Raw genomic sequence first — 24,966 nt, forward strand, 5'->3', positions numbered from 1 at the left:
TAATTCCCAGAGATAGAAATCGTGAGTCATTAATGAGATTGTGGAAGCAGAAGTTACTCCTTCTGTTATCTACCTGGAGTTTCCGTTTCTTTGATTCCAACTGCTTTATAAAGTTTATGATTTTCCTTTAAAAAGTTTTCTGCTCTCAAGTATCCAACAGTTTTTTCCTTTGTCATTTTCCCACTTTCCCAAAGTTATCCCCAAAGAAGGATTGGAAATAAGGTGGAGGCCAGGCACAGGGGTTCACCCCTGTAATCCCAGCACATTGGGAGGCCGAGGCAGGTGGATCGCTTGAGGTAAGGAGTTCGAGACCAGCCTGAGCAACACTGCGAAACCCCGTCTCTACTAAAATACAAAAATTAGTCGGACATGGTGATGGGTACCTGTAATCCCAGCTACTCAGGAGGCTGAGACAGGAGAATTGCTTGAATCCAGGAGGCGGAGGTTGCAGTGCACTGAGATGGCATCACGGCACTCCAGCCTGGGTGACAGAGCAAGACCCCATCTCAAGAAAAAAACCAACAAAAACAATTTAAAAAAAGTACAATGAGATTTCATCTTACCCAAATTAGAATGGATATTATTAAAAAGGAAAAATAAAACAGTTGCTGGGAAGGATAAGAAGAAAAGGGAACTCTTATACACTGTTGATTAGAATGTAAATTAGTAGATCCTTTATGGAAAATAATATGGAGATTTCTCAAAAAACTAAAATAGAACTACCATCTGATGCAGCGATCCCACTACTGGATCTATAACCATAGGGAAAGAAATCAGTGTATCAAAAAGATACCTGCATTTGCATGTTTATTGCAACACTATTCACAATAGTTCAGATATGGAATCAACCAAAGTGTCCATCAGTGCACAAATAGATAAAGAAAATGCAGTACATATACACAATTGAATACTACTCAGCCATAAAAAGGAATAAAATTATGACATTTGCAGCAACATGTATGGGACTGGAAGCTACTGTGTTAAGTGAAATAAGCCAAGCACAGAAAGAAAATACTACTTGTTCTCATTCATATGAAGGAGCTAAAGAAGTTGACCTCATGGAGACAGAGAATAGAATTGTAGATACAAGAGATACAGAAATTTGAAAGAAGAGGGGGAAATTGAGGTGGAAGCTTCATTGCAGATACCCTGAGTGTATGATTGAGAAGAGATTGGAGTCAGGAGAGAATCCAAGGTACCCAGGAGGGGCCGCATGAAATGATGTACAAGAAGAAACGCCAGCATTCTTTTCAGTGGCAGACAGGACTGTCTCCACATGTGCAGGAAAAACAACCAACTTCTTCACATGTACAGAAAAAACAACCAACTTTTATCCTTCCAGTCACCCTATGATACTTTTTAGATTTTTCTATATGTAGCCATTCTCCTATGGAGGTCTTCCAATTTGTCAAGACTTTATATGTCTGTGTGTGTGTGTGTGTCTGTGTCTGTGTCTATGTGTGTGTTTCTGTGTCTGTGTGTGTGTGTGTGTGTGTAGCCCCATAAAAAAATAAGAATGTACAATAGCTGCTTATTAGAAAGTACACGTGAGATATAACTGATTTTGATCCCCATGTAGATCTTGTATACATATGACAGGTTACTAATATTATAAAATTTATTGGAATAGTATAGCAAGTTATGGATTACAATCAATTGCAATTAACAGAACATCAAATGAAAATCGTGACTTTTAATTTGCTAAGTGATACACAATATAAAAAGCTGTAAATTGTGACCTCCAAACCATAAAATGGGTTGGGAGTGAGGGGTGGAATAAAAATGTTTAGATATGTGGTATACGTTAACAGCAAACTACAGATCCAACAAAGTGTTAATATGCAGAATTACGTCCAGAATATCCTGAATCCAAGATGTGAAATCAATCAACGTGTCCATCAATGAATGAATGGATTTTAAAATATTATATAATTCATTATGTATGATACACACACACACACACACACAATAGAATACTATTCAGCCATAAACAAGAAGGAAATTCTGTCATTTGGGACAACGTGGATGAGTCTGGAGAACATTATGTTATGTGAAATAAGACAGTCACAGAAAGACAAATACCATGTGATCTCACTCATATGAAATTGAAACAAGTCGATCTCACAGAATTACTGAGTAGAATGGTGGTTACCAGAGGCTGGGGCAGTTGCGGCGTGAGGAGTGGGGAGATGTTTGTCCAAGGCTACACAATTGTAGTTAGGAAGAATACATTCAAGAGATCTATTGTACAGCAAGGTAACTATATTTAACGATGACATATTGTATTCTTGAAAAATGCTGGCCGGATCACGAGGTTGAGAGATCGAGACCACCCTGGCCAACATGGTGAAACCCCATCTCTACTAAAAATACAAAAATTAGCCGGGTGTGGTGGTGGGTGCCTGTAATCCCAGCTACTCGGGAGGCTGAGGCAAGGAGAATCACTTGAACCCTGGAGGTGGAGGTTGCAGTGAGCCAAGATTGTGCCACTGTACCCCAGCCTGGCGACAGAGCTAGACTCCATCTCAAAAAAAAAAAAAAAAGAAAAAGAAGAAAGAAAAAGAAAAATGCCGAGGGTGGATATAAAAGAATCTCCCTACAAATTTGATAGCTACATGAGATAATGCATATATTAATTAGCTAGATCTAACCATTCCACAATGTATATATACTTCAAAGCATCATGTTGGACACGATAAATATATACAATTGTATCTGTCCATTTAAATAAATAAATACTTTAAAAAATAAAAATTTTTTTAAAAAATTAATGAGATCACCTTTATAAGGTGCTAATCTAAGGGTAACTTGCATGAAAATATGTAAATATATCTCTTACAATTATCAAATGTTTTATAAATGAAGGATTAAATGACAGCTCTTAACCTATGTTCCTATCACACATCAATGCTTTGGAGACTCAAAGGGCTTAGTCAAGAAAGATTCCTCAGCTTAAACTTCGGAGGAAACTTTCCCTCAGGGTTGGAGTGAAGTGATGGGAGGTTAGACCTTTAGAAGGCAGACAAACCCATGGAGAAGGAATAATAAAGACTTGATTCACCTGATGTTTAATCTGGTGTCTTGGGAACTGAGTATGCAAGAAAACAATTTCTTTCCATGAAGAGCAATGTCCCACAGGGACTTAATGTGATCAGGGGTTGAAGGACAAAAGGAAACGTCTCCAATGATCAGGCATACGAAGCTGTAAAGTTCTCCCCCGCAGGTGTCCCTCAGCATATGCAACTTTCGGCTGGATGGGACATCCTTGTTTCTTTTGAAGTCTGTATCTGCTGGCTCAGGGGTACTGATTCTTTCCTTTCTCCTACTGTCTTGTCTTGGGACACAGCCTCAGTCTCCACTGTTAACCACCCAGGGAGGAATCTGCACTTCTAGACCGAGACCTTCATTTCAGAAAACCCAACAAGGTGAGTCCAGTAGGTACTGTAGGAAAGGATCAGGGAGATTGCAAGCTGTGAACACAGACCTGAGATCTCGAAAGAGCCGATCCTGGCTACACCAGAGTGAAGAGGCTGCTGTGGGTATTTGCTTGGTGAACGAATGGATTCATATCTTTATTTATGGTGCTAAGAAGAGAAGCGCATGTTGAACTCAGCAATGGAGAGTGGTAGTTGACAATCAAGTAAGGGTAATAAAAGCCCAATTAGAAGAGAAAATGTGGGGGCTAAAGTAATTCCAGTGAAAGCAGAACATCTGCCCCAGATTCACAGCAGTGAAACGGGAAAGAGAAGTAGGGTATTAGCTATGGGGGTTACGAATGGAAGTGAGGGCATTTTTTTTTTTTAAGACAGAGTCTCACTCTGTCGCCCAGGCTGGAGTGCAGTGGCGCAGTCTGGGCTCACTGCAACCTCTGCCTCCCGGGTTCAAGCAATTCTCCTGCCTCAGCCTTCCAAGTAGCTGGGATTACAGGTGCGTGCCACCACGCCCAGCTAAATTTTGTATTTTTAGTAGAGACGGGGTTTCACCATGTTGGCCAGGATGGTCTCAATCTCTTGACCTCGTGATCCACCCACCTGGGCCTCCCAAAATGCTGGGATTACGGGCATGAGCCACCTGGCCCGGCCAATTTTTCATTTTTGAGAAGGGCATATTTGGCCGGGCGCGATGGCTCACACCTGTAATCTCAGCACTTTGGGAGGCTGAGGCCGGCGGATCACAAGGTCAGGAAATCGAGACCATCCTGGCTAACACAGTGAAACCCTGTATTTACTAAAAATACAAAAAAAAAGTAGCCCGGCATGGTGGCAGGTGCCTGTAGTCCCAGCTACTCGGGAGGCTGAGGCAGGAGAATGGTGTGAACCCGCCAGGCGGAGCTTGCAGTGAGCCGAGATTGCGCCACTGCGCTCCAGCCTGGGCGACAGAGAGAGACTCCGTCTCAAAAAACTAAATAAATAAATAAAAATAGAAGGGCATATTTGAGTTTGTTTCCATATTGATGAGAAAGCTCCAGACCAATAAATTTTTTCCAACTACTACCTGGCAACAGCAGTTTCTGAAACGTACAGTTTTCAGCTGCTTTTCTCATGCTAGGTATTCAAATGAATTAAAAATTTATTTAAGAGTTGAAAACTGGTATATTAATGTCCTTTACTTTGCAATTTTTCCTTACTAGTAAGACTGGCTACATCTGCGTTTGTTAGACATTTATCACTCTATTGGAAATTGCCTATGAAAATTATTGGCTTTTGTATGATGGGTTCAAACCGATTTTATTCGTGTTTTTTATTGCATTCTTTAACATATAAGCATTGGAGTTTTTGCCAATTTTGGCATTCGTCATTTAGTTCTTTTATGTAAGTTATTACATAAAGAATGTTCTTATATGTGCTTTTTTTTAAGCTGTTTTATGTTCTTTTATGTAAGTTTCAATGTATTTGAGAGGATTTGTAGCCAAATCCATCCATCGGTCATACTGTGTCCCTCTAATTGCCTTATAAATGTAGAAAGTTCTTCTGCATCTTTTGGCTAAATACATCACCTTCTATATATAAATTTCCAACTACTTTTCACATCTCTGTCATTCCTTATTGTGCCTTTTAGCTTTTTGTATTCAATCCATATCTAGAAGTTGCATCACCTTTATATCTTATAAACAGATTTGAATCCTTATATCTAAAGGTCACATTTATCTGTCATAAACATGTTTGAATCCTTACATCTTTATATAAGATCAAATTATAACCTTAGATACTACTTCCTTTTCACTTTTTTTTTTTTTTTTTTTTTGAGATGGAGTCTCGCTCTGTGCCCAGGCTGGAGCACAGCGCGATCTCAGCTCACTGCAACCTCCACCTCCCGGGTTCAAGTAACTCTCCTGCCTTAGCCTCCCTAGTAGCTGGGATTACAGGCACCAACCACCACGCCCAGATAATTTTAAAAGGCTTCCTGTCACATTCTTTAGTTTCCATGACTGGTAGTTTAATCTTAAGTTTGTAACCCATTTTGATGTTATTAAATTATTACTATTTTATACGACTATATTAAAATTTTTTCAGATTTTCATTCTATGTTGCTTTAGACAGTTGTTTTGAAACCACTGTGCTTAACCTAATTGCATTTTAACCATCATTCCTTGTTGTATAAGTTCGTTTCTTTTAAAACTTCTCTTTCTATATTATGCACACTTTTGTATTCATACACTTAAGCAAATGCATAGACAGAATCCTATGCAGATCACAAATATGCTATATTTTAGTGCAGTTGTTTTTAGCTTGTCTTCTTTCCTTTCCTATCTTATAAATGCTATAAAAACATTTTGGATTTTTTTTTCTTTAAGACGGGGTCTTGTTCTTGTCGTCCAGGCTGGAGTGCAACGGTGCGATCTCGGCTCACTGCAACCTATGCCTCCTGGGTTGAAGCAATTCTCCTGCCTCAGCCTCCCGAAGTAGCTGGGATTACAGGTGCATGCCACCATGCCAGGCTAATTTTGGTATTTTTAGTAGAGACGGGGTTTCACCATGTTGGTCAGGCTGGCCTTGACTCCTAACCTCATGATCCACTCGCCTCAGCCTCCTACATTTTGGAATTTTTATGTTAAAATTGTCATTCTCACTTGAGTGGGTGGCATGATTTTGTCCCCCAGGGGACATTGAGCAATGACATATTTGGCTTTCACCCTGTAAAAGGTCAGTAGACAAGAGGGACAGACCCCACCACAATAAATAATCTGGCTGAGAATTTAAGTAGCGCTGAGATTGAGAAACCGAGTGAATGAATATCTGTATTTTTAGTATTTATAGCTGTATCTAGGTGTATCACTTCACATTTATGCCAGCAAAATTAGGGAGTTTCCCTTTTCTCCCTGTTTATAAGTTCCAACCCTATTCAATGTGGTAGCTCCTTAAGTTTTTCCCAGGCTGATGCATGTGACAGAGATTTCTTGTAGCCTTAAACTATTGCTTGGTTTAAGCAAAATTCATATATATCATCACCATTTTCACTTGCCTTTTTTTTTTTTTTTTTGAGATGGAGTCTTGCTCTGTTGCCCAGGCTGGAGTCCAGGGGCACGATCTCGGCTCACCACAGCCTCCGCCTTCCAGGTTCAAGCAATCCTCCTGCCTCAGCCTCCCCAGTAGCTGGGATTGCAGGCATCCACCACCACGCCCAGCTAATTTTTGTATTTTTAATAGAGACAGGGTGTCACCGTGTTGGTCAGGCTGGTCTCGAACTCCTGACCTCAGGTGATCTGCCCGCCTCAGCCTCCCAAAGTGCTGGGATTACAGGCGTGAGCCACCGTGCCTGGCCTCCATTCCTTTCTAATAGTGAGACTAGGGGTGAGAAGAGCAGAGGAGTAACACAGCCCTAGGAGGCCACGATGTGATGCACATGTGTATACATTGTGTGTGTGTGTGTTTGTGTGCACCTCTAGGGCAAGAGGAATTTTCAGAGGAAAAGAACCTGGGACCAGCCAGGCACGGTGGCTCACGCCTGTAATCCCAGCACTTTGGGAGACCGAGGTGGGCAGATCACGAGGTCAGGAGATCGAGACCATCCTGGCTAACACGGTGAAACCCCATCTCTACTAAAAATACAAAAAATTAGCCAGGCGTGGTGGCGGGCGCCTGTAGTCCCAGCTACTCGGGAGGCTGAGGCAGGAGAATGGCACGAACCCGGGAGGCGCAGCTTGCAGTGAGCCGAGATTGCGCCACTGCACTCCAGCCTGGGCGACAGAGCGAGACTCTGTCTCAAAAAAAAAAAAAGAATCTGGGACCAATATATTCCAAAAGGCAACTCGTAATTAAAAGACCAAAACTTAGCCAGGCGCGGTGGCTCACGCCTGTAATCCCAGCACTTTGGGAGGCCAAGGTGGGCGGATCCTCTGAGGTCAGAAGTTCAAGACCAGCCTGACCAACATGGCGAAACCCTATCTCTACTAGAAATACAAAAATTAGCCACGTGTGGTAGCAGGCGCCTGTAATCCCAGCTACTCAGGAGGCTTGAGGCAGGAGAATCACTTGAGCCCAGGAGGCAGAGGTTGCAGTGAACCGAGATCACGCCACTGCACTCCAGCCTGGGTGACAGAGTGAGACTCCATCTCAAAAAAAAAAAAAAAAAACAGAACTCAAGGCAGCAGTGAAAAACAAAGAGGAGATGCACTTCAAATAATGGGACAGCTTTGCAACCAAATTACTAAAGTGCAAATGCAACAACATCGGGACAGAGGAACTCCTTGTGTCATCAAATTTCAGCATTTAGGAGGCCACCTCATTCCTCATCATCCTCTGACACTGTCTCCCATCCCTCTCTTCTTGCTCATTCTCCTGCTACACTGGCTTCCTTGTTAGCCTTGAACATCTGCCAGAAGCACATTCCTCAGCATCTTTCACTGATCTTTCCTTCTGCCTGGCACACACTTCTGCGGGGAACATGGTCACTCCGACCCTGTCTTCTGTTCCATTGTCACCTTGTCTGCTGGTCTTACAGGAAAGCAAAGTAAAAACTAACACCTCATCCATGTTTTCCCTTTTGCCTTCTTTCTTTTCTTTGTAGGAGGTGTCACGACCTGATGTAGTATAGGATCTGTGGTCACCTGACATAGTAGAAGATCTATCATCATCTGACATAGTATGTGGTATTTTACAAATTTACTTGTATTATTTCTCTGTGTTTAGAGCATAGGGACTTCTGGGGTTTTTTAAATTATTCTTTAAGTGCTGGGATACATGTGCAGAACGTGCAGGTTGGTTACATAGGTACACATGTGCCATGGTGGTTTGCTGCACCCATCCACCCGCCATCTAGGTTTTAAGCCCCACATGCATTAGGTGTTTGTTCTAATGCTCTCCCTCCCTTGTCCCGTACCCCCGACAGTCCCCAGCGTGTGATGTTCCCCTCCCTGTGTCCATGTGTTCTCATTGTTCGACTCCCACTTATAAGTGAAAACATGCAGTGTTTGGTTTTCTGTTCCATTGTCAGCAAACTAGCACAGGGACTTCTGTTATATCACGACTCACTCACTGTCTAGACAGCATCTGGAACATGTCAAAATTCACTTGATGTTCCTCAAATGCATGAAAGATTTTTCTCCCTAAACTTGTACAGTAGATGCCCTCAGAGAAAGGCTGAGAGTGGGAAGGAATTCAGAGATGGCAAGGGGATCCCCTAATGGGGACCAGATTCACAAACAATATAGAAATTAACTTCTTGTAGAATGGAGGCTGGGGTAAGGGGAGTGGGGAAAGTTAGAAAGATGTTGGCCAATAGGCACAAAATTCCAGTTAGACAGGAGGAATAACTTCAAGAGACATATTGCACAGCATAGTGACAACAGTTCATGGTGATACACTGTATTCTCAAAAGACTAGACTAAGAGGGTGAATGTTAAGTGTTCTCCTCACAAAAATGATGACAAGGTGAGGTCGTGTAGATGCTAATTAGCTAGATTTCGCCATTCCACATTGTATTTATACTTCAACACATCATGTTTTAAGTTCTTTGAGAAATCACCAAACAGCTTTCCACAGCGGCTGAACTAATTACATTCCCATCAGCAGCGTATAAGTGTTCCCTTTTCTCCACAACCTCAGCAGTGTGTGTTATTTTTTGACTTTTCAATTATAGCCATTCTGACTGGTGTAAGACGGTATCTTACTGCGGTTTTAGTTTGCATCTCTGTCATGAGTAGGGATGTTGAGCATTTTTTAATATGCTTGTTGGCCGCATGTATGTCTTTTCCTGAAGTGTCTGCTCATGTACTTTGCCCACTTTTTAATGGGGTTGCTTGTTTTTTGCTTGTTAATTTGTTTAAGTTTCTTACAGATTCTGATATTAGACCCTTGGCAATTTCTCAAAGAACTTAAAACAGAACAACCATTTGACCTACCAATCCCATTACTAGGTGTATACCCAAGAAAATATAAATTGTTCTACCTTAAAGACACATCCACACTTATATTCATCACAGCACTATCCACAATTATAAAGACATAGAATCAACCTAGACGACCATCAATAGTAGACTGGATAAAGAAAATGTGGTACATATATACCATGGAATACTACGAAGCCATAATAAAGAACAAGATAATGTCCTTTGCAGCAACATGGATGTAGCTAAAAGCCATTATTCTAAGCAAACTAATGCAGGAACAAGAAACCAAATACCATATGTTCTTACTAATAAGTGGGAGCTAAACATTGAGTACACATGAACACAAAGAACAGAATAGTCCAGGAGCAATGGCTCATGCCTGTAATCCCAGCACTTTGGGAGGCTGAGGCAGGCAGATCACCTGAGGTCAGGAGTTCAAGACCAGCCTAGCCAACATGGCAAAACTCTGTCTTTACTAAAAATACAAAAATTAGATGGGCGTGGTGGTGCCTACCTGTAATCCCAGCTACTCGGGAGGTTGAGGCACAGGATTCACTTGAACAAGGAGACAGAGGTTGCAATGAGTTAAGACTGCACCACTGCACTCCAGCTTGGGTGACAGAGCGAGACTGCATCTCAAAAAAGAAAATGAGAGAATAGATGCTGGGACCTATTTGAGGGTGGAATGTGGGAGGAGAGTAAAGATCGAACACCTATTACATACTATGCTTATTACTGGGTATTGAAATAACCTATACACTAAACCCCCATGACATGTTAACTGTTTAACAAACCTGCATATGTAACCCTGAAACTAAATAAAACTTTTAAAAACACATTATGTTATATGTGATAAATACATATAATTTTATCTGTCAACTTAAAAATAATTTTTTAAGAAGAAGATATTAACTTCTTGACTGTGGAATATAAATGATAACATCTCTGATAGTTTTGGAATGCATGTTTGTTTCATGTTCTCTTTCTCTCTCTCTGGTAGTCACGTCACAAGATGAAATCATGAAACAATACAATAATTTTAGAATTCCTTCTCCTGGGAATTTCAGAGGAGCCAGAATTGCAGCCCTTCCTCTTTGGGCTGTTCCTGTCCATGTACCTGGTCACCATGCTTGGGAACCTGCTCATCAACCTGGCCACAGTCTCAGACTCCCACCTCCACACCCCCATGTACTTCTTCCTCTCCAACCTGTCCTTCGTAGACATCTGTTTCGTCTCTACCACTGTCCCAAAGATGCTGGTGAACATCCAGACACACAACGAAGTCATCACCTATGCAGGCTGCATCACCCAGATGTGCTTTTTCTTACTCTTTGTAGGATTGGATAACTTCCTTCTGACCGTGATGGCCTATGACCGGTTTGTGGCTATCTGTCACCCTCTGCACTACATGGTCATTATGAACCCTCAACTCTGTGGACTGCTGGCTCTGGCGTCCTGGTTCATGGGTGTTCTGAATTCCGTGTTACAAAGCTTAATGGTGTTGCCACTGCCCTTTTGTACACACATGGAAATCCCTCATTTTTTCTGTGAAATTAATCAGGTGGTCCACCTTGCCTGTTCTGACACCTTTCTTAATGACATGGTGATGTATTTTGCAGTAGCACTGCTGGGTGGTGCTCCCCTCACTGGGATCCTTTACTCTTACTCTAAGATAGTTTCCTCCATACGTGCAATCTCATCAGCTCAGGGGAAGTATAAGGCATTTTCCACCTGTGCCTCTCACCTCTCAGTTGTCTCCTTATTTTATGGTACATGCTTAGGGGTGTATCTTAGTTCTGCTGCAACCCACAACTCACACACAGCTGCTGCAGCCTCAGTGATGTACACTGTGGTCACCCCCATGCTGAACCCCTTCATCTACAGTCTGAGGAATAAAGACATAAAGGGTGCTATGAAAAGATTCTTCAGAGGGAAGCAATAGAAAGGCTATTTTTCAAGAAAGGTCTGTGACTTCAGAGCTCTAAGCCCCAGAGCCAGAAACGGTGATTTGTTAATAAGATGGTGGAAGGAGGACTTGCCCCTTCCATTTATTTCCTGGAGTTTAAATTTCTTTGTTCCTCAACTACTTTATAGAGTTTACACTATTCTTCTTAGAGTCAGAGATGACCTTAAATATGACAGAATACAATTTTCAATCACACATTAAATAACTATGGAATATTTGTTTTCGTTGAGGTACATCTACTCACTGAAGTAGAGGAGCCTGATGTCCACGTGTCACTAGGTTTGTTCATCTGAGTGAAGGATTGAGTGTCATGGTCTACGTAATGTCCTTGCATCACTCTGCTACTTCTGCCTAATGTTTTCCAGTGCTACCTACAAATATGACTCCTTCCATTGTCCTCACTTACATCTCTTCCTTAAAATGTCATAAGCATCAAAGTGTTGATAGGTGAACAATATATGTGTTTACTTTATCTTCAGTTGTTTTCTCTCTTTTATACTCTAAACACTCTTCAACTCTCATGATCAAAGGATGACTCACACAAGAGCTCGAATTTCTACCCAGTGTTGTCTCTGGGAATAGAGACTTGTGATTGAAGGTCACAGTTTTTTCTTCAAAAACATATGTGTTGTTCCATGAAAGGACTATATATGCAAAGCAGTTCCCAAGTGCAGAAGGATCTGAGAAGCCAAAGGACAAGGCAGACAAGCCAGTTTGTTGGTTACGGTAATCTACCAGGGAAACTTACAGACAGAAGCATGGTCTTAGGTGGCCGCCAGACGAGTGGATCTCCACACCTCCACCACCCAGACCCGGGGCTTATATCTTGGAGGAAACATTATATGTGCTCTGGAAGGAATGTGTAAGCAGTTACAGGCATCACAGCCTATAATGTATGGAAGAACACCAAGGGTTGTTTTGGAGGAAAGGCAAAAATTACAGTGAACACATATTTCTGTAAAAAGAGTAATCCACCAACTAGACATTTTTGGAGGCTTTTCTGGACTCAGGGTTACTCAAAAGTAACCTGGTGGATTAGCATGTGAAAAAAAGTCAGTATTTTCCCAACATATTTACTTTCAACCTCTCCTAGCTACCTGAAGATAATCTAATAGGCAGTCTCATTTTAATACAGTTACTTGAAATAAATATGAATAACCAGGTAATCATGAATGTTTCCTTCAAATAACAGAACAAAGGTCCAGAACCAAGAAACGTCAGGTTATTCTGAATCTCTTTAGTTCTGTTTGCATTGATTATTGTATCAGTAAGCTACTACTGCATAACAAGTCATCCTAATAGTAAATGGTTTAATGTCATGCTTTTTTTTAATCACATAGGAGGCAATGTTGGAGAAGTTTTAACTTTGGGGATTTGGGACATATCAATTTTGGAAGAGACCAAAATATTCCGTACATAGGGCTATCCAAATCAAGTTCTTGAACTTTGGACAGCAAGGACAATTTGAGAGAGGAAGCTCAAGAAAAGTAATGGAATCTCTTTTTTTTTTTTTTTTTTTTTTGAGAGGGAATCTTACTGTGTTGCCCAGGCTGGAGTGCAGTGGTGCAATCTCGGCTCACTGCAAGCTCCGCCTCCTGGGTTCACGCCATTCTCCTGCCTTAGCATCCCAGGTAGCTGGGATGACAGGCACCCACCACCACGCCCGGCTAATTTTTTTCGTATTTTTAGTAGAGACGGGGATTCACCATGTTAGCCAGGGTGGTCTCGATCTCCTGACCTCATGATCCGCCCACCTCAGCCTCCCAAAGTGTTGGGATTACAGGCGTGAGCCACCATGCCCAGCCAAGTGATGTAATCTCTTACAGCTTCTTCTTAGGCATTGGACATTTCAGGACTATTCACATTTAGCTGAAGTCACATGTCCAAGTTCAATGTCAACTATTGAAGAGCTATGCTCTCCTTACAGTTGAGGCACCCTTAAGACCCAGAGTCAATAGTGGTGATTTACAGTCCTCCTACAGAGAATAGAAGAGTTAATAAATAATTGTAAAAAAAAAATTATCTGAGAAAGAAACAGACATGCAAGAACTTCATATTTCTGTTGGCAGCAAACATTTGTGAATTACGTGCTGTGGAGTTGGAACAAAAAGGATGAGAAAACTTATAGAAACAATTTGATGCAACAAGAAATAACAGCTTTGCGAATATTCCCAAGAGCAGAACAAGTAAAGTGGATTGAAAGAGTCTAAAAAGTCTTGCTGTGGTTATTTAGAGTCAGCATTAGAGGGTCTGAGGCAGGCCCAGGCGCGGTGGCTCACACTTATAATCCCAGCACTTTGGGAGGCCAAGGCAGGCGGATCACCTGAGATCAGGAGTTCGAGACCAGCCTAGCCAACATAGTGAAACCCTGTCTCTACTAAAAATACAGAAAATTAGCCGGGCGTGGTGGCACAAGCCTGTAATCCCAGTTACTTGGGAGGCTGAGGCAGGAGAATTGCTTGAACGTAGGAGGTGGAGGTTGCAGTGAGCCAAGATCCTGCCACTGCACTCCAGCCTGGTAACAGAGAGAGACTCTGTCTCAAAAAAAAAAAAAAAAAACTATAATTAATTTTTTTTAACTCTAGTGCAATTCTCACCTTGGGGACAATTTTGCCCCAGGGAACATTTAGAAATTTCTGGAGACATTTTTAGTTATCACAGAGAAGGGGCTCCTACAGGCATCTAGTAAGCAAAGGTAAATGGCCATCAAAACTCCTGAACCATGGGACACTGGCTGCCACTCTGGCTGGTCCCTTCCAGCCCACAGTAGTCTCCCTCATTCTCTGACTCCCTCCAATTCCTTTCCAAGCTCTACATTCTTCCAATTTCTCATACTGTCATAGAACTCCTATTTCCTGAGGGCTCAGAACCCCCAATATCCCAGCCCTAGATTCCCTGAGTCCTAATCCTGGATTTCTGCAGGCCCCGCACTGGGACCTCAACTTCACTCCCTGAGAATGTGTGGTCTCTGACTTCCGGTATCAGAAGCAAGGATTTCCGGTTCCCACGCTCCTCTTGACAAAAACTTCCAGTTCTCGTTTTTTGAGGTTGGGCAACAGCACTTTGGGAAGCCGAGGCAGGCAGATCACTTGAGATGAGGAGTTCAAGACCAGCCTGGCCAACATGGTAAAACCCTGTCTCTACTAAAAATACAAAAAATTAGCTGGGCATGGTGGCGCATGCCTGTAATCCCAGCTACTCAGGAGTCTGAGGCAGGAGATCGCTTGAACCCAGGAGGCGGAAGTTGCAGTGAGCCAAGATCCTGCCACTGCACTCCATCCTGGGTGACAGAGTGAGACCCTGTCTCAAAAAAACAAAAACCAAAACAAGCAAACAAAAAAAACAAAACAAAACAAAAAAAAGGGCTGACTCTGGACTCACACAGGCCTGGTGTCTCCGATCCCAGCCTTGCCATTTTCTGGCTCTATGAACCTGGGTGAGCCGCATCGCCTTCTTGAGCCTCAGTTTCCCCATCTGTAAAACAGGGATTCACCCATTCACTGTTCCACAAACGTGCACCCAGGACCCACTGACACCAAGCGCTGCGCCCAGCTCTAACCTATATAAAGTTAAGGCAGAACACGAACATGGTAAGTGCGTTCCTACCTCCCCCAGGCATGAACTAGTTTTGGGAATGGGGGAATCAGAGCATGCGTGGACAGAGGGAAGACCACAGAGTGGACCACCCCCACTCTTCTCAGATCCCCCTCATTTGACCAAAAAGCCCCTCTACCAGGAGGTGGGACCCGAAGCAGGGTGCCTGGGCTTGGCGTCCTAATCCTGGCCAGGAACTGACCCCAGCAACCAGACAGGGGAGGGGGCTAAAGCTCGGGTTTTCCCACTTCCGGCTTCCCGCCGCTGCAGCTCATGGAGCGAGCGCCACCTGTGGGCCGCCAAGGGGAGGTGCGTGCGACTGCGGGGGAAGTGGATGGTCGCCCCAGTTTCTCCCCGATCCGGGCGCCTCAGGCCCCCCAGGAGTTTCGGAAACAGCTCTCATCTCTTAAATTCTCCTCCACATCCCACTTTTCCCAGTTGTCATTTCCCAGCTAGAACTCATCGTTCATGTATTATTTATGCACATTTATTGAGTAGCTACTGTGTGTATTGAGCAAACCTAGAGCATTGCTGTAGGTTTCGAGTACAGAGAAGAAACAGAACAGGCCTGGCTCAGGCCTGTAACCCCAGCCACTCAGGAGGCTGAGGGGGGAGGATCACTTGAGCCCAGGAGGTGGAGGCTGCAGTGAGCCATGGAGGCAACACCACACTCCAGCCTGGGCAACAGAGCAAGACCCTGTCTCTAAAAGTAAAAAGAGGCCAGGTGCAGTGGCTCGGCCAGACACTATGATCACGCCTGTAATTCCAGCACTCTGGGAGGCTGAGGCGGGTGGATCACCTGAGATCAGCAGTTCGGGACCAGCCTGGCCAACATGGTGAAACTCCCTCTCTACTAAAAATACAAAAATTAGCCAGGCGTGGTGGCACATGCCTGTAATCCCAGCTACTCAGGAGGCTGAAGCAGGAGAATTGCTTGAATGGGGGGGCAGAGGTTGAACCGAGATCGTGTCACTGCACTCCAGCCTGGGCGACAGAGCAAGACTCTGTCTCAAAAAACAAAATAATTAAAAGATTAAAAAAAAAATCTGAGGGAAAGGTGTTCCAGGTGGAGGGAACAGCACATGCAAAGGCCCTGAGTCTGGACTGGGCCTGGTATATTTATTTGGGGAATACTGAGGAAGCTGCTGTGGCTGGAGCCAAGTGAATGAAGGGAGGAGAGCTGGAGGTGACAGGGCAAATCACACAGCCAAGCCTTGTGGGCCTTGGGGAAGACTGGATTTTACTGGGTGAGGTGGGAGCCATAGAGGGTTCTCGGGGAGAGGAAGAGCTTGGTCTGAACGGATTCAGGTGTTCTCAAGAATAGACGGCCAGACCAACAAGACAGCTGTCACAGATACAGGAAGAGATTTTACATGTCCCTGCGGTTGGTTTTGTTGCCTTTTCCCACGACTCATGGGGAGAGGCACCAGTGGGGGGGCGAGGAGCTGGGAGGACAGGCCACCCCAGAGTTCCCCTTCCCAGGAGTCAGGGAGCCCCCACCCCACCATGTCCCAGGACACACTCGGGCAGGGCTGCCAGGAGTGTTTGTGTTTCGCCCTCTCTAGATGGGTGGAAATGGGGTGTGGCTGGGGAGGTGGTGGGGTGGCCGGGAGGGAAGCTGGGTCCCGGAGAGGCAGGACCCGTGAAGGCATCAGGGAAGGGGTGCCCCCTCTGAGAAGGCACAGGGGTCTTGCTGTCTCCTTTCTCTATCTGAGTATCAAAGGCCTGCTCAAGCCCGAAGCTAAAGGGAAGGTCAAGGGTGTGGGGGCATCAGGCTGTGGGTGGCTGGGTTTAGTCACAGCTGCGATTGCACTGCCGATAAGGACCCTGGAGGCTGAATGTCAGCCCGGCCAGGGTTGGGCAACATCCTGTTGGGGAAGTCTCTTCTAGTTATGGTTTTCGCTTCTCCAGCCCTGCTCTGACCCTACTGGGTGAATTACAGGCAGGGGAGCACACGCTGAATGCTCGCATTACCAGAAACAGAAACAATCCCCTTTAAATTTTCCCAAGAATAGGATACACACATGTAAAAAAATAATAATAATTAAAGAACTTAGACCCTACCTCATAACCATACACAAAAAGTAACTATATATGAGGCCAGGTGCAGTGCCTCATGCCTGTAATCCCAGCACTTTGGGAGGCCGAGGAGAGGCGATCACCTGAGATTAGGAGTTCGAGACCAGTCTGAACAACATGGTGAAACCCTGTCTTTACTAAGAATACACACACACACACACACACACACACACACACACATACACAAAATAGCCAGGGGTGGTGGCACACACCTGTAATCCCGACTACTTGGGAGGCTGAGGCAGGAGAGTTGCTTGAACTCAGGAGGTGGAGGTTGCAGTGAGCCGAGATCACGCCACTGCACTCCAGTCTGGGTGACAGAGAGAGACTCCATCTCAAAAAAATTAAATTAAATTAAATTAAAAAATAAACCTAAGTATCCATTTGAGTGTCTGCCTTCAGTTTTCTCAGGTGTATACTCAGGAGCAGAATGGCTGGATCACAGGGTCACTCTACACGTAACTTTTTGAGGAGCTGCAAACTGTTTTCTATGCCTGGAAAGAAGTGAAAGGGAGACCTCCATCCGAGGGACAGAGCCCTGGGGATGGGTTGATTCTCACCAATGCTTTCCCGTCGCTTCTTTCTGGGACTGGCTGGGACCGTCAGTGCCATCTGTGGCCCTATTTCTCGGGAACCCACAAGCCCACAACAGAAGAGGCCCAGAGGCATGAGGAGGGGTTGACCTGGGTGAGCACCCAGCCTAAATAAGCCCCCGTCCTCCCCTGCCCTTCCCCACCCATCGAAAGTCAAAGGAAGGATTCTGAGACCCCCGTCCTCACAGTGCCCCCCAGAAGACTGACCCCATCCGTATCGGGACATCGGCACCACCCGGCTCAGAAGACTTTGCCAAATGGGGAAGACACTGAGAGTGCAAGAAAGTGACAAAAATGCCATCAAGTGTCACACAGCGTTCCCAGCTCAGGGCTTCTTGTTGGCTGCCACCAGTTCCCCACCCCCACAGCCCCCTCCCCCCGCCGAGCTGTTCCCCTCCCCCACCCTACTCTCTCCTTTGCTTCCTCTAAACGCTTCTCCTTAAAACCTTTAAACATTTTAAAATTCTTTTCTAAATATTTGTGCAGAGCCTCAGGTTTATAGAATAAATGAAACAATGTAATTCTTGGGACCATCGGTCTATCCATGATCAGCTTTATTTTACTTACTTATTTACTGAGACAGAGTCTCACTCTGTGGCCCAGGCTGGAGTGCAGGGGTGAGATCATAGCTCACTGCAACCTCAAACTCCCAGGCTCAAGAGATTCTCCCACCTCAGCCCCCTGAGTAGCTGGGATTACAGGTACACGCCACCACTCCTGGCTAATTTTTGCATTTTTTTGTAGAGACGGGATTTTACCATGTTGCCCAGGCTGGTCTCGAACTCCTGGGGTCAAGGGATCCTCCCGCCTCGGCCTCCCAAAGTGCTGAGATCACAGGCATGAGCCACTCTCCCTAGCCAATTTTATCTTCCTTGATACAAACTTTTTTCGGAATTCTCTTTGTTTTTGTTTTGGTTTCTAATAAAATCACGTCTGAATATAACCGCAAAACACCACATGCCTGCGTTATATGGCGTTATGTTAAATAGCCATCATTTTGGCTGGGCGCAGTGACTCATGCCCATCTCTACTAAAAATACAAAAAAATTAGCCTGGAGTGGTGGTGTGCACCTGTAATCCCAGCCACTTGGGAGGCTGAGGCAGGAGAATGGCTTGAACCTGGGGGGGCAGAAGTTGCAGTGAGGTGAGATTGTGCCACTGCACTCCTGCCTGGGCGACAGAGCAAGAGACTCTGTCTCAAGAAAAAAAAAAAAAAAAACAGCCATCATTTTAGGAAACGTTTATATGTGGAAACTTCTATGTGCATTTTTCACAATTTGTGGGAATAAAGAATTTTGCTTTGCAAAAATATGTAAATTAAAAAATAAAAGGGAAGGAAGGCACACCCATGAGCCTCCCTCGTCACCAAGAACTGAGACATGACCTTGTTCCCATGCTCCCATCTTTACCTTCCTGATTACCACCACTCCAAATATTCTTTGCCCCTTATTCCTTTGCTCAGTTAACTTATTTTTTATTTTATTTATTTTTGAGACAGGGTCTTGCTGTGTCATTCAGGCTGGAGTGCAGTGGCGTGATCACAGCTCACTGCCACCTCGAATTCCTGGGCTCAAGCCATTCAAACCATCCTCCCACTTCAGCCTCCTGAGTAGCTGGAACTACAGGTGCAAGTCACCACGCCTGGCGAATTTTTTATTTTTATTTTTGTAGAGATGGCGGTCTCATTATGTTACCCAGGATGGTCTTGAACTCCTGGGCTCAAGCAATCCTCCCGTCTCAGCATCCCCAAGTAGCTGGGATTACGAGCATGAGCCACTGCGCCCGGCCCAGCCTTATTTATTTTTATTTATTTATTTGTATTTATGTATTTCTATTTTATTTTATTTTATTTTATTTTATTTTATTTAGACAGAGTCTTGCTCTTGTCTCCCAGGCTGGAGTGCAGTGGCGCAATCTCAGCTCACTGCAACCTCTGCCTCCCGGGTTCAAGTGATTCTCCTGCTTCAGCCTCCCAAGTAGCTGGGATTGACAGGCACCCACCACCACACCCGGCTAATTTTTGTACTTTTAGTAGAGACAGGGTTTCGCCATGTTGGCCAGGCTGGTCTTGAACTCCTGACCTCAGGTGATCCGCCCACCTCGGCCTCTCAAAGTGCTGGGATTACAGGCATCAGCCACCGCGCGCGGCAGCCTTGTTTATTTTTCAAAGTCTTCTTGCATATGTTTGTATCCTGAAACCAAATCTTTTATGATCTTTGTGTCTGAGCTTTTTCGCAAGGTGGCTTTTTCCTATGGGGCTTTGAAGACTTTTTCAAGATTCTACTATGGAATCTGTCACGCTGCAATTCAAAATTTTTTTCTCCTGACTTCACTCAGTTTTTAAATTTAAGAAAGGGGTGTGGCTAGGCATGGTGGCATGCACCTGTAACCGCAGCATTTTGGGAGGCTGAGGTGGGCGGATCACTTGAGGGTCAGGAGATCGAGACCAGCCTGGCCAACATGGTGAAACCCCATCTCTACTAAAAACACAAAAATTAGCTGGGCGTGGTGGCGTGTGCCTGTAATCCCAGCTTCTAGGGAGGTTGAGGCAGGAGAATTGCTTGAACCCAGGAGGTGGAGGTTGCAGTGAGCCGAGATCTCGCCACTGCACTCCAGCCTGGGTGACAGGACAAGATTCCGTCCCCCTCACAAAAAAAAAAAAAGTGAAAAGTTAGCCAAGCATGGCAACGTGTGCCTGTAGTCCCAGCTGCTTGGTAGGCTGAGGCAGGAGGATCACATGAGTCCAGGAGGTGCAGGCTGCCTGAAGCCATAATTGTGCCACTGTGCTCCAGCGTGGGCAACAGAGACCCTGTCTCTAAAATACTACTAATAAATTATACTAATATAATTAATAATACCATTATTATTATTAGTTGGATAATCTTGGGTTGCTTCTTTTTTTTTTTTTTTTTTTGAAACAGAGTCTCGCTCTATCGCCCAGGCTGGAGTGCAATGATGCGATCTCAGCTCACCGCAACCTACATCTCCTGGGCTCTAGCAATTCTCCTGCTTCAGCCGCTCAAGCAGCTGGGATTACAGGCAATCTTGGGTTACTTCTCAGCTGAGCAACCTGGGGCCAGTGGCCCAAAACCCCCAGGTACCAGTTCCCCTTTTGACAAATGAGGACCATGTTCCCGCCCCCCATCATTGCAGAGGTTGTCCAGAAGCTGCAAAATAGGTCAGCAGGACTGAGACTTCCGGACAAAGAGAAGGCGGAGAAACATAGGCAGACACCCCGGCAGGGACCAGATCAGCAAGGCTGAAGGAGGCTTCCTTTAGCTGGGCGGCAGCGGAGTGGAGTGGCAGGAGTACTACTAATTTGCATGGTTTACCATATAGTACCCCACTCAGCACAGGCTCTGTGCTGGTGCTCTGCAGAGAACAAGACAAAAGTCACTCAGGGGGCTGACAGCCTAATGCGGCTCAAGGGCAGATGGTTGCAAGGGAAGAAGGGAGATGGTGAGAAGTACTGGAGAGACTCAAGAAAGCCGCCAGGCATGGTGGCTCACGCCTGTAATCCCAGCGCTTTGGGAGGCTGAAGCGTGTGGATCATTTGAGGACAGGAGTTCGAGACCAGCCTGGCCAACATGGTGAAACTGTCCCTACTAAAAATACAAAAAACTAGCTAGGCATGGTGGTTGCATGCCTGTAATCCCAGCTACTTGGGAGGCTGAGGCAGAAGAATCACTTGAACCTGGGAGCTTGCAGTGAGCTGAGATCAAGCCACTGCACTCCAGCAGCAAAGGTGACAGAGTGAGACTTCATCTGGAAAAAAAAAAAAAAAAAGCCAAGAAGGGTTTCGGCGTGCTGAGGATGGGAGGAGTTTACATTTTGGATGAGGCATGTAGGTCAAAAGACGTTTCAGCCAAAAACTGAAGAGAGAAGGGAGTGAACCCTGAGGTTATTCAGGGTAAGAGTGTTTCAGGGCCAGGCAGAGATGGCTCACGCCTGTAATCCCAGGACTTTGGGAGGCCGAGGCAGGTGATCACAAGGTCAGGAGTTCAAGACCAGCCTGGCCAACATGGTGAAACCCCGTCTCCACTACAAAAATTATCTAGATGCGATGGCAGGTGCCTATAATCCCAGCTACTCGGGAGGCTGAGGCAGGAGAATTGCTTGAACCCGGAAGGCAGAGATTGCAGTGAGACGAGATAGCTCCACTGCACTCCAGCCTGGGTGACAGAGCAAGACTGTCTCAGGAAAAAAAATAATAAATAAAATAAAAATTTAAAAAGAATGTTTCAGGCCGGGCATTGTGGTTCACGCCTGTAATCCCATCACTTTTGGGATGCCAAGGCAGGCAGATCACTTGAGGCCAGAAGTTTGAGACAAGCCTGACCAACATAACGAAACTCCATCTCTACTAAAAATACAAAAATTAGCCGGGCGTGGTGGCTTGCACCTGTAATTCCAGATACTTGGGAGGCTGAGGCAGGAGAATTTCTTGAACCCAGGAGTCAGAGGTTGCAGTGAGTGAGATGGCGCCATTGCACTCCAACTTGGGCAATACCAGAGTCTGTCTCTAAAATAAAGTAAAATAAAATAAAATTTAAAAGTGTCGATGATCACCTTGAAGGGGTGTAGGGACAATCCCTGACATCAGGAATCGCCGCTGCCTCCCTGAGATTCTGCAGACGCCAGCTGTCTGACCTGCCCATCAGATCTGCAGAGAAGGGACGTTGAGCCCTGGGGTTCTAGCTGGGGTTTCTGGCTTTCCGAGAAAAAAAAAAAAAAAAAGGCAAAATCCCTCCAGAGCTGGTCTGGCCCTCTCTCATTCCAGCTTCTGGTGGTGTTCATTCCCCTCCCCCACAGCCCAGGCCACCCCCACAGGAGCCCAGGACAGGAAGGGGTAAATTCTAGGACTGGGGATGTTTGGTTACTCCCAGGACAATAGTTCTGTGACTTCAGTCATTAGTGACTTTTTTTCCCCATTGCCGCAATCTCCCCCTTTGAACAATTGAACTATATTTTCCTTAGCATTCATCACTTCTGCATCTTGAATTTATTCATGTAACAAGGAGACTTGATTTCGGCATCCTCACTGAAAAACCCTCCTCATTGCCACAAATAGTAGGGAAACCTAAAAATAAATATGAATATAAGGAACACAAAACCAAGTCCTTGAATTCTGGCTGGATACAGACGCCTGCTGAGCCTCAGGGTTACGGAGGCGCTAAAGACATGTTAGTGCCCAGTAGAGACTGTCCCCTGGGCTCATCGCAGGGACTCCGGGGCTGGGCTGCCCACCTGTGGATCTTCTCAGCTGGGTGAGTCATTTGTGCCTCAGTTTCCTCCTCTGTCAAATGGGAATGACAATATCATTGCAGATGCTTTAAGGAGTAAATGAGTTAAAATAGATTAAAAAAAAAAACACTTAGGACCAGACCTGGTACAAATTAAGTGCTCCATAAATAATAGCATTTTCTTGGCAGCATAGCGAGATCTCATCTCTACAAAAAAAAAAAAAAAAAAAAAAAACCACTTAAGGAAAAAACTAGCCAGGCGTGATGGTGCACAGCTGTAGTCCCAGCTCCTCAGGAGGCTGAGGCAGGAGGATCCCTTGAGCCCTGAAGTTTGAGGCTGCAGTAAGCTGTGATGGTGCCACTGCACTCCCGCCTGGGTGACAGAGTAAGATCTCTTAAAAATATATATATAACATTTTAAAAAATGATTACGTAGTTCAAGAGACAAGCTAATCATGTGATTTATCCAGAAAGGAAAGAACCCTCCTATCACATGATTCTCTGTTGATTAACGAAGTGCCCAGGGGCCTCTGAAATGTAAGTTTCCCACAGGGGGAAATCGGCTTAGAAAGACCAGAAAGATCCAGGAGGACTGCTCTGTGCAGTGAAGCTTCTCTTCTTGGCACCTGCCTGGCATCGGAAGAGGGCCCCTTCTCCCGCCCTGGGCTTTTATGTGGACACTGTAATGCCTCAGTTTTCTTTCTTTCTTTTTGTTTTTGACATAGGATCTTACTCTATCACACAAGCTGGAGTGCAGTGGCACCATCATAGCTCACTGCAGCCTCAAACTCCCCAGCCCGGGTGATCCTCCCTGCCTCACCCTCCTGAGTCGTAGGAGCTGGGACCACAGATGTCTGCCACTAAGCCCAAATAATTTTTTTTTTTTAAGAAACAGAGCTTTGCCATGTTGCCCAGGCTGGTTTCAACTCCTGAGCTCAAGTAGTCCGCCTGCCTCGGCCTTCCAGAGTGCTGGGATCACAGGTGTGGAGAAATAGGAACGCTTTTACACTGTTGGTGGGAGTGTAAATTAGTTCAGCCATTGCGGAAGACAGTGTGGCAATTCCTCAAGGATCTAGAACTAGAAATAACATTTGACTCAGCAATCCCATTACTGAGTATATACCCAAAGGATTATAAATCATGCTACTATAAAGACGCATGCGCACATATGTTTATTGTGGCACTATTCACAATAGCAAAGACCTGGAACCAACCCAAATGTCCATCAATGATAGACTGGATTAAGAAAATGTGGCACATATACACCAGGGAATACTATGCAGCCATGAAAAAGGATGAGTTCATGTCCTTTGTAGCGACATAGATGAAGCTGGAAACCATCATTCTCAGCAAACTAACACAGAAACAGAAAACCAAACACCACATGTTCTCACTCATAGGTGGGAATTGAACAATGAGAACACTTGGACACAGGGCGGGGAACATCACACACCAGGGCCCGTCGGGGGGGTTGGGGGCTGGGGGAGGGACAGCATTAGGAGAAATACCTAATGTAGATGACGAGTTGATGGGTGCAGCAAACCAACATGGCACATGTATACCTATGTAACAAACCTGCACGTTGTGCACATGTACCCTAGAACTTAAAGTCTAAAAAAATTAATTAACTAATTAATTAATTTAAAAAAAAAAAGAAACAGAGCTTCGCCATGTTGCCCAGGCTGGTCTCAAACTCCTAAGCTCAAGCGATCCTCCTGCCTCGGCCTCCCAGGGTGCTGGGATCACAGGTGTGAGCCTCTGTACCTGGCCTCAGTTTCCTCATCTGGAAAACGGCAGGGGAAGATACTGCCAGTTGGGACGCAGGCTCTGCCAACTCTGGCATGCCAAAGCTCTGGGCACAGGGCGAGCCTCACCAAAGTGGGCGCCCAGAGCTATTTCTGACAAGGCCCCTTTGTGCCTGCCCAGGGAAGAGCCAAGTGGCCCCGGGTGAGACCGCCCCGCCCAGCTGCCACACCTTCCCCTGCAGAGCAGCCAGCCCCAACACAGAGGCCAGAGGGTTCGTCAGAGCTACATGGTGGAAACTCTAGCAGAGGGTTTTTTAAAGTAGGTTGCACTTCATTCTTGCTGAGCGAGTGCACGTGTGTGTGTGTGTGTGTGTGTGTGTGTGTGTGTGTGTGTGCAGCGCCCCGGGTCTGTGTTTTT

At 45.2% G+C, this 24,966-nt stretch overlaps 1 protein-coding gene across 1 annotated transcript; it reads left to right on the forward strand.

Annotated features, from left to right (window-relative positions):
- The first annotated feature begins 10,340 nt into the window (after positions 1-10,340).
- On the forward strand, positions 10,341-11,270 carry LOC100586204 (olfactory receptor 7A10). Its single transcript, XM_012509383.2, is given in 1 exon segment — positions 10,341-11,270. A coding segment is annotated over 1 exon segment (930 nt).
- The last annotated feature ends 13,696 nt before the right edge of the window (positions 11,271-24,966 follow it).

Source organism: Nomascus leucogenys, chromosome 10 (genome assembly GCF_006542625.1).
Source record: "Nomascus leucogenys isolate Asia chromosome 10, Asia_NLE_v1, whole genome shotgun sequence".
In the NCBI taxonomy this organism is placed as follows: Eukaryota; Metazoa; Chordata; class Mammalia; order Primates; family Hylobatidae; genus Nomascus; species Nomascus leucogenys.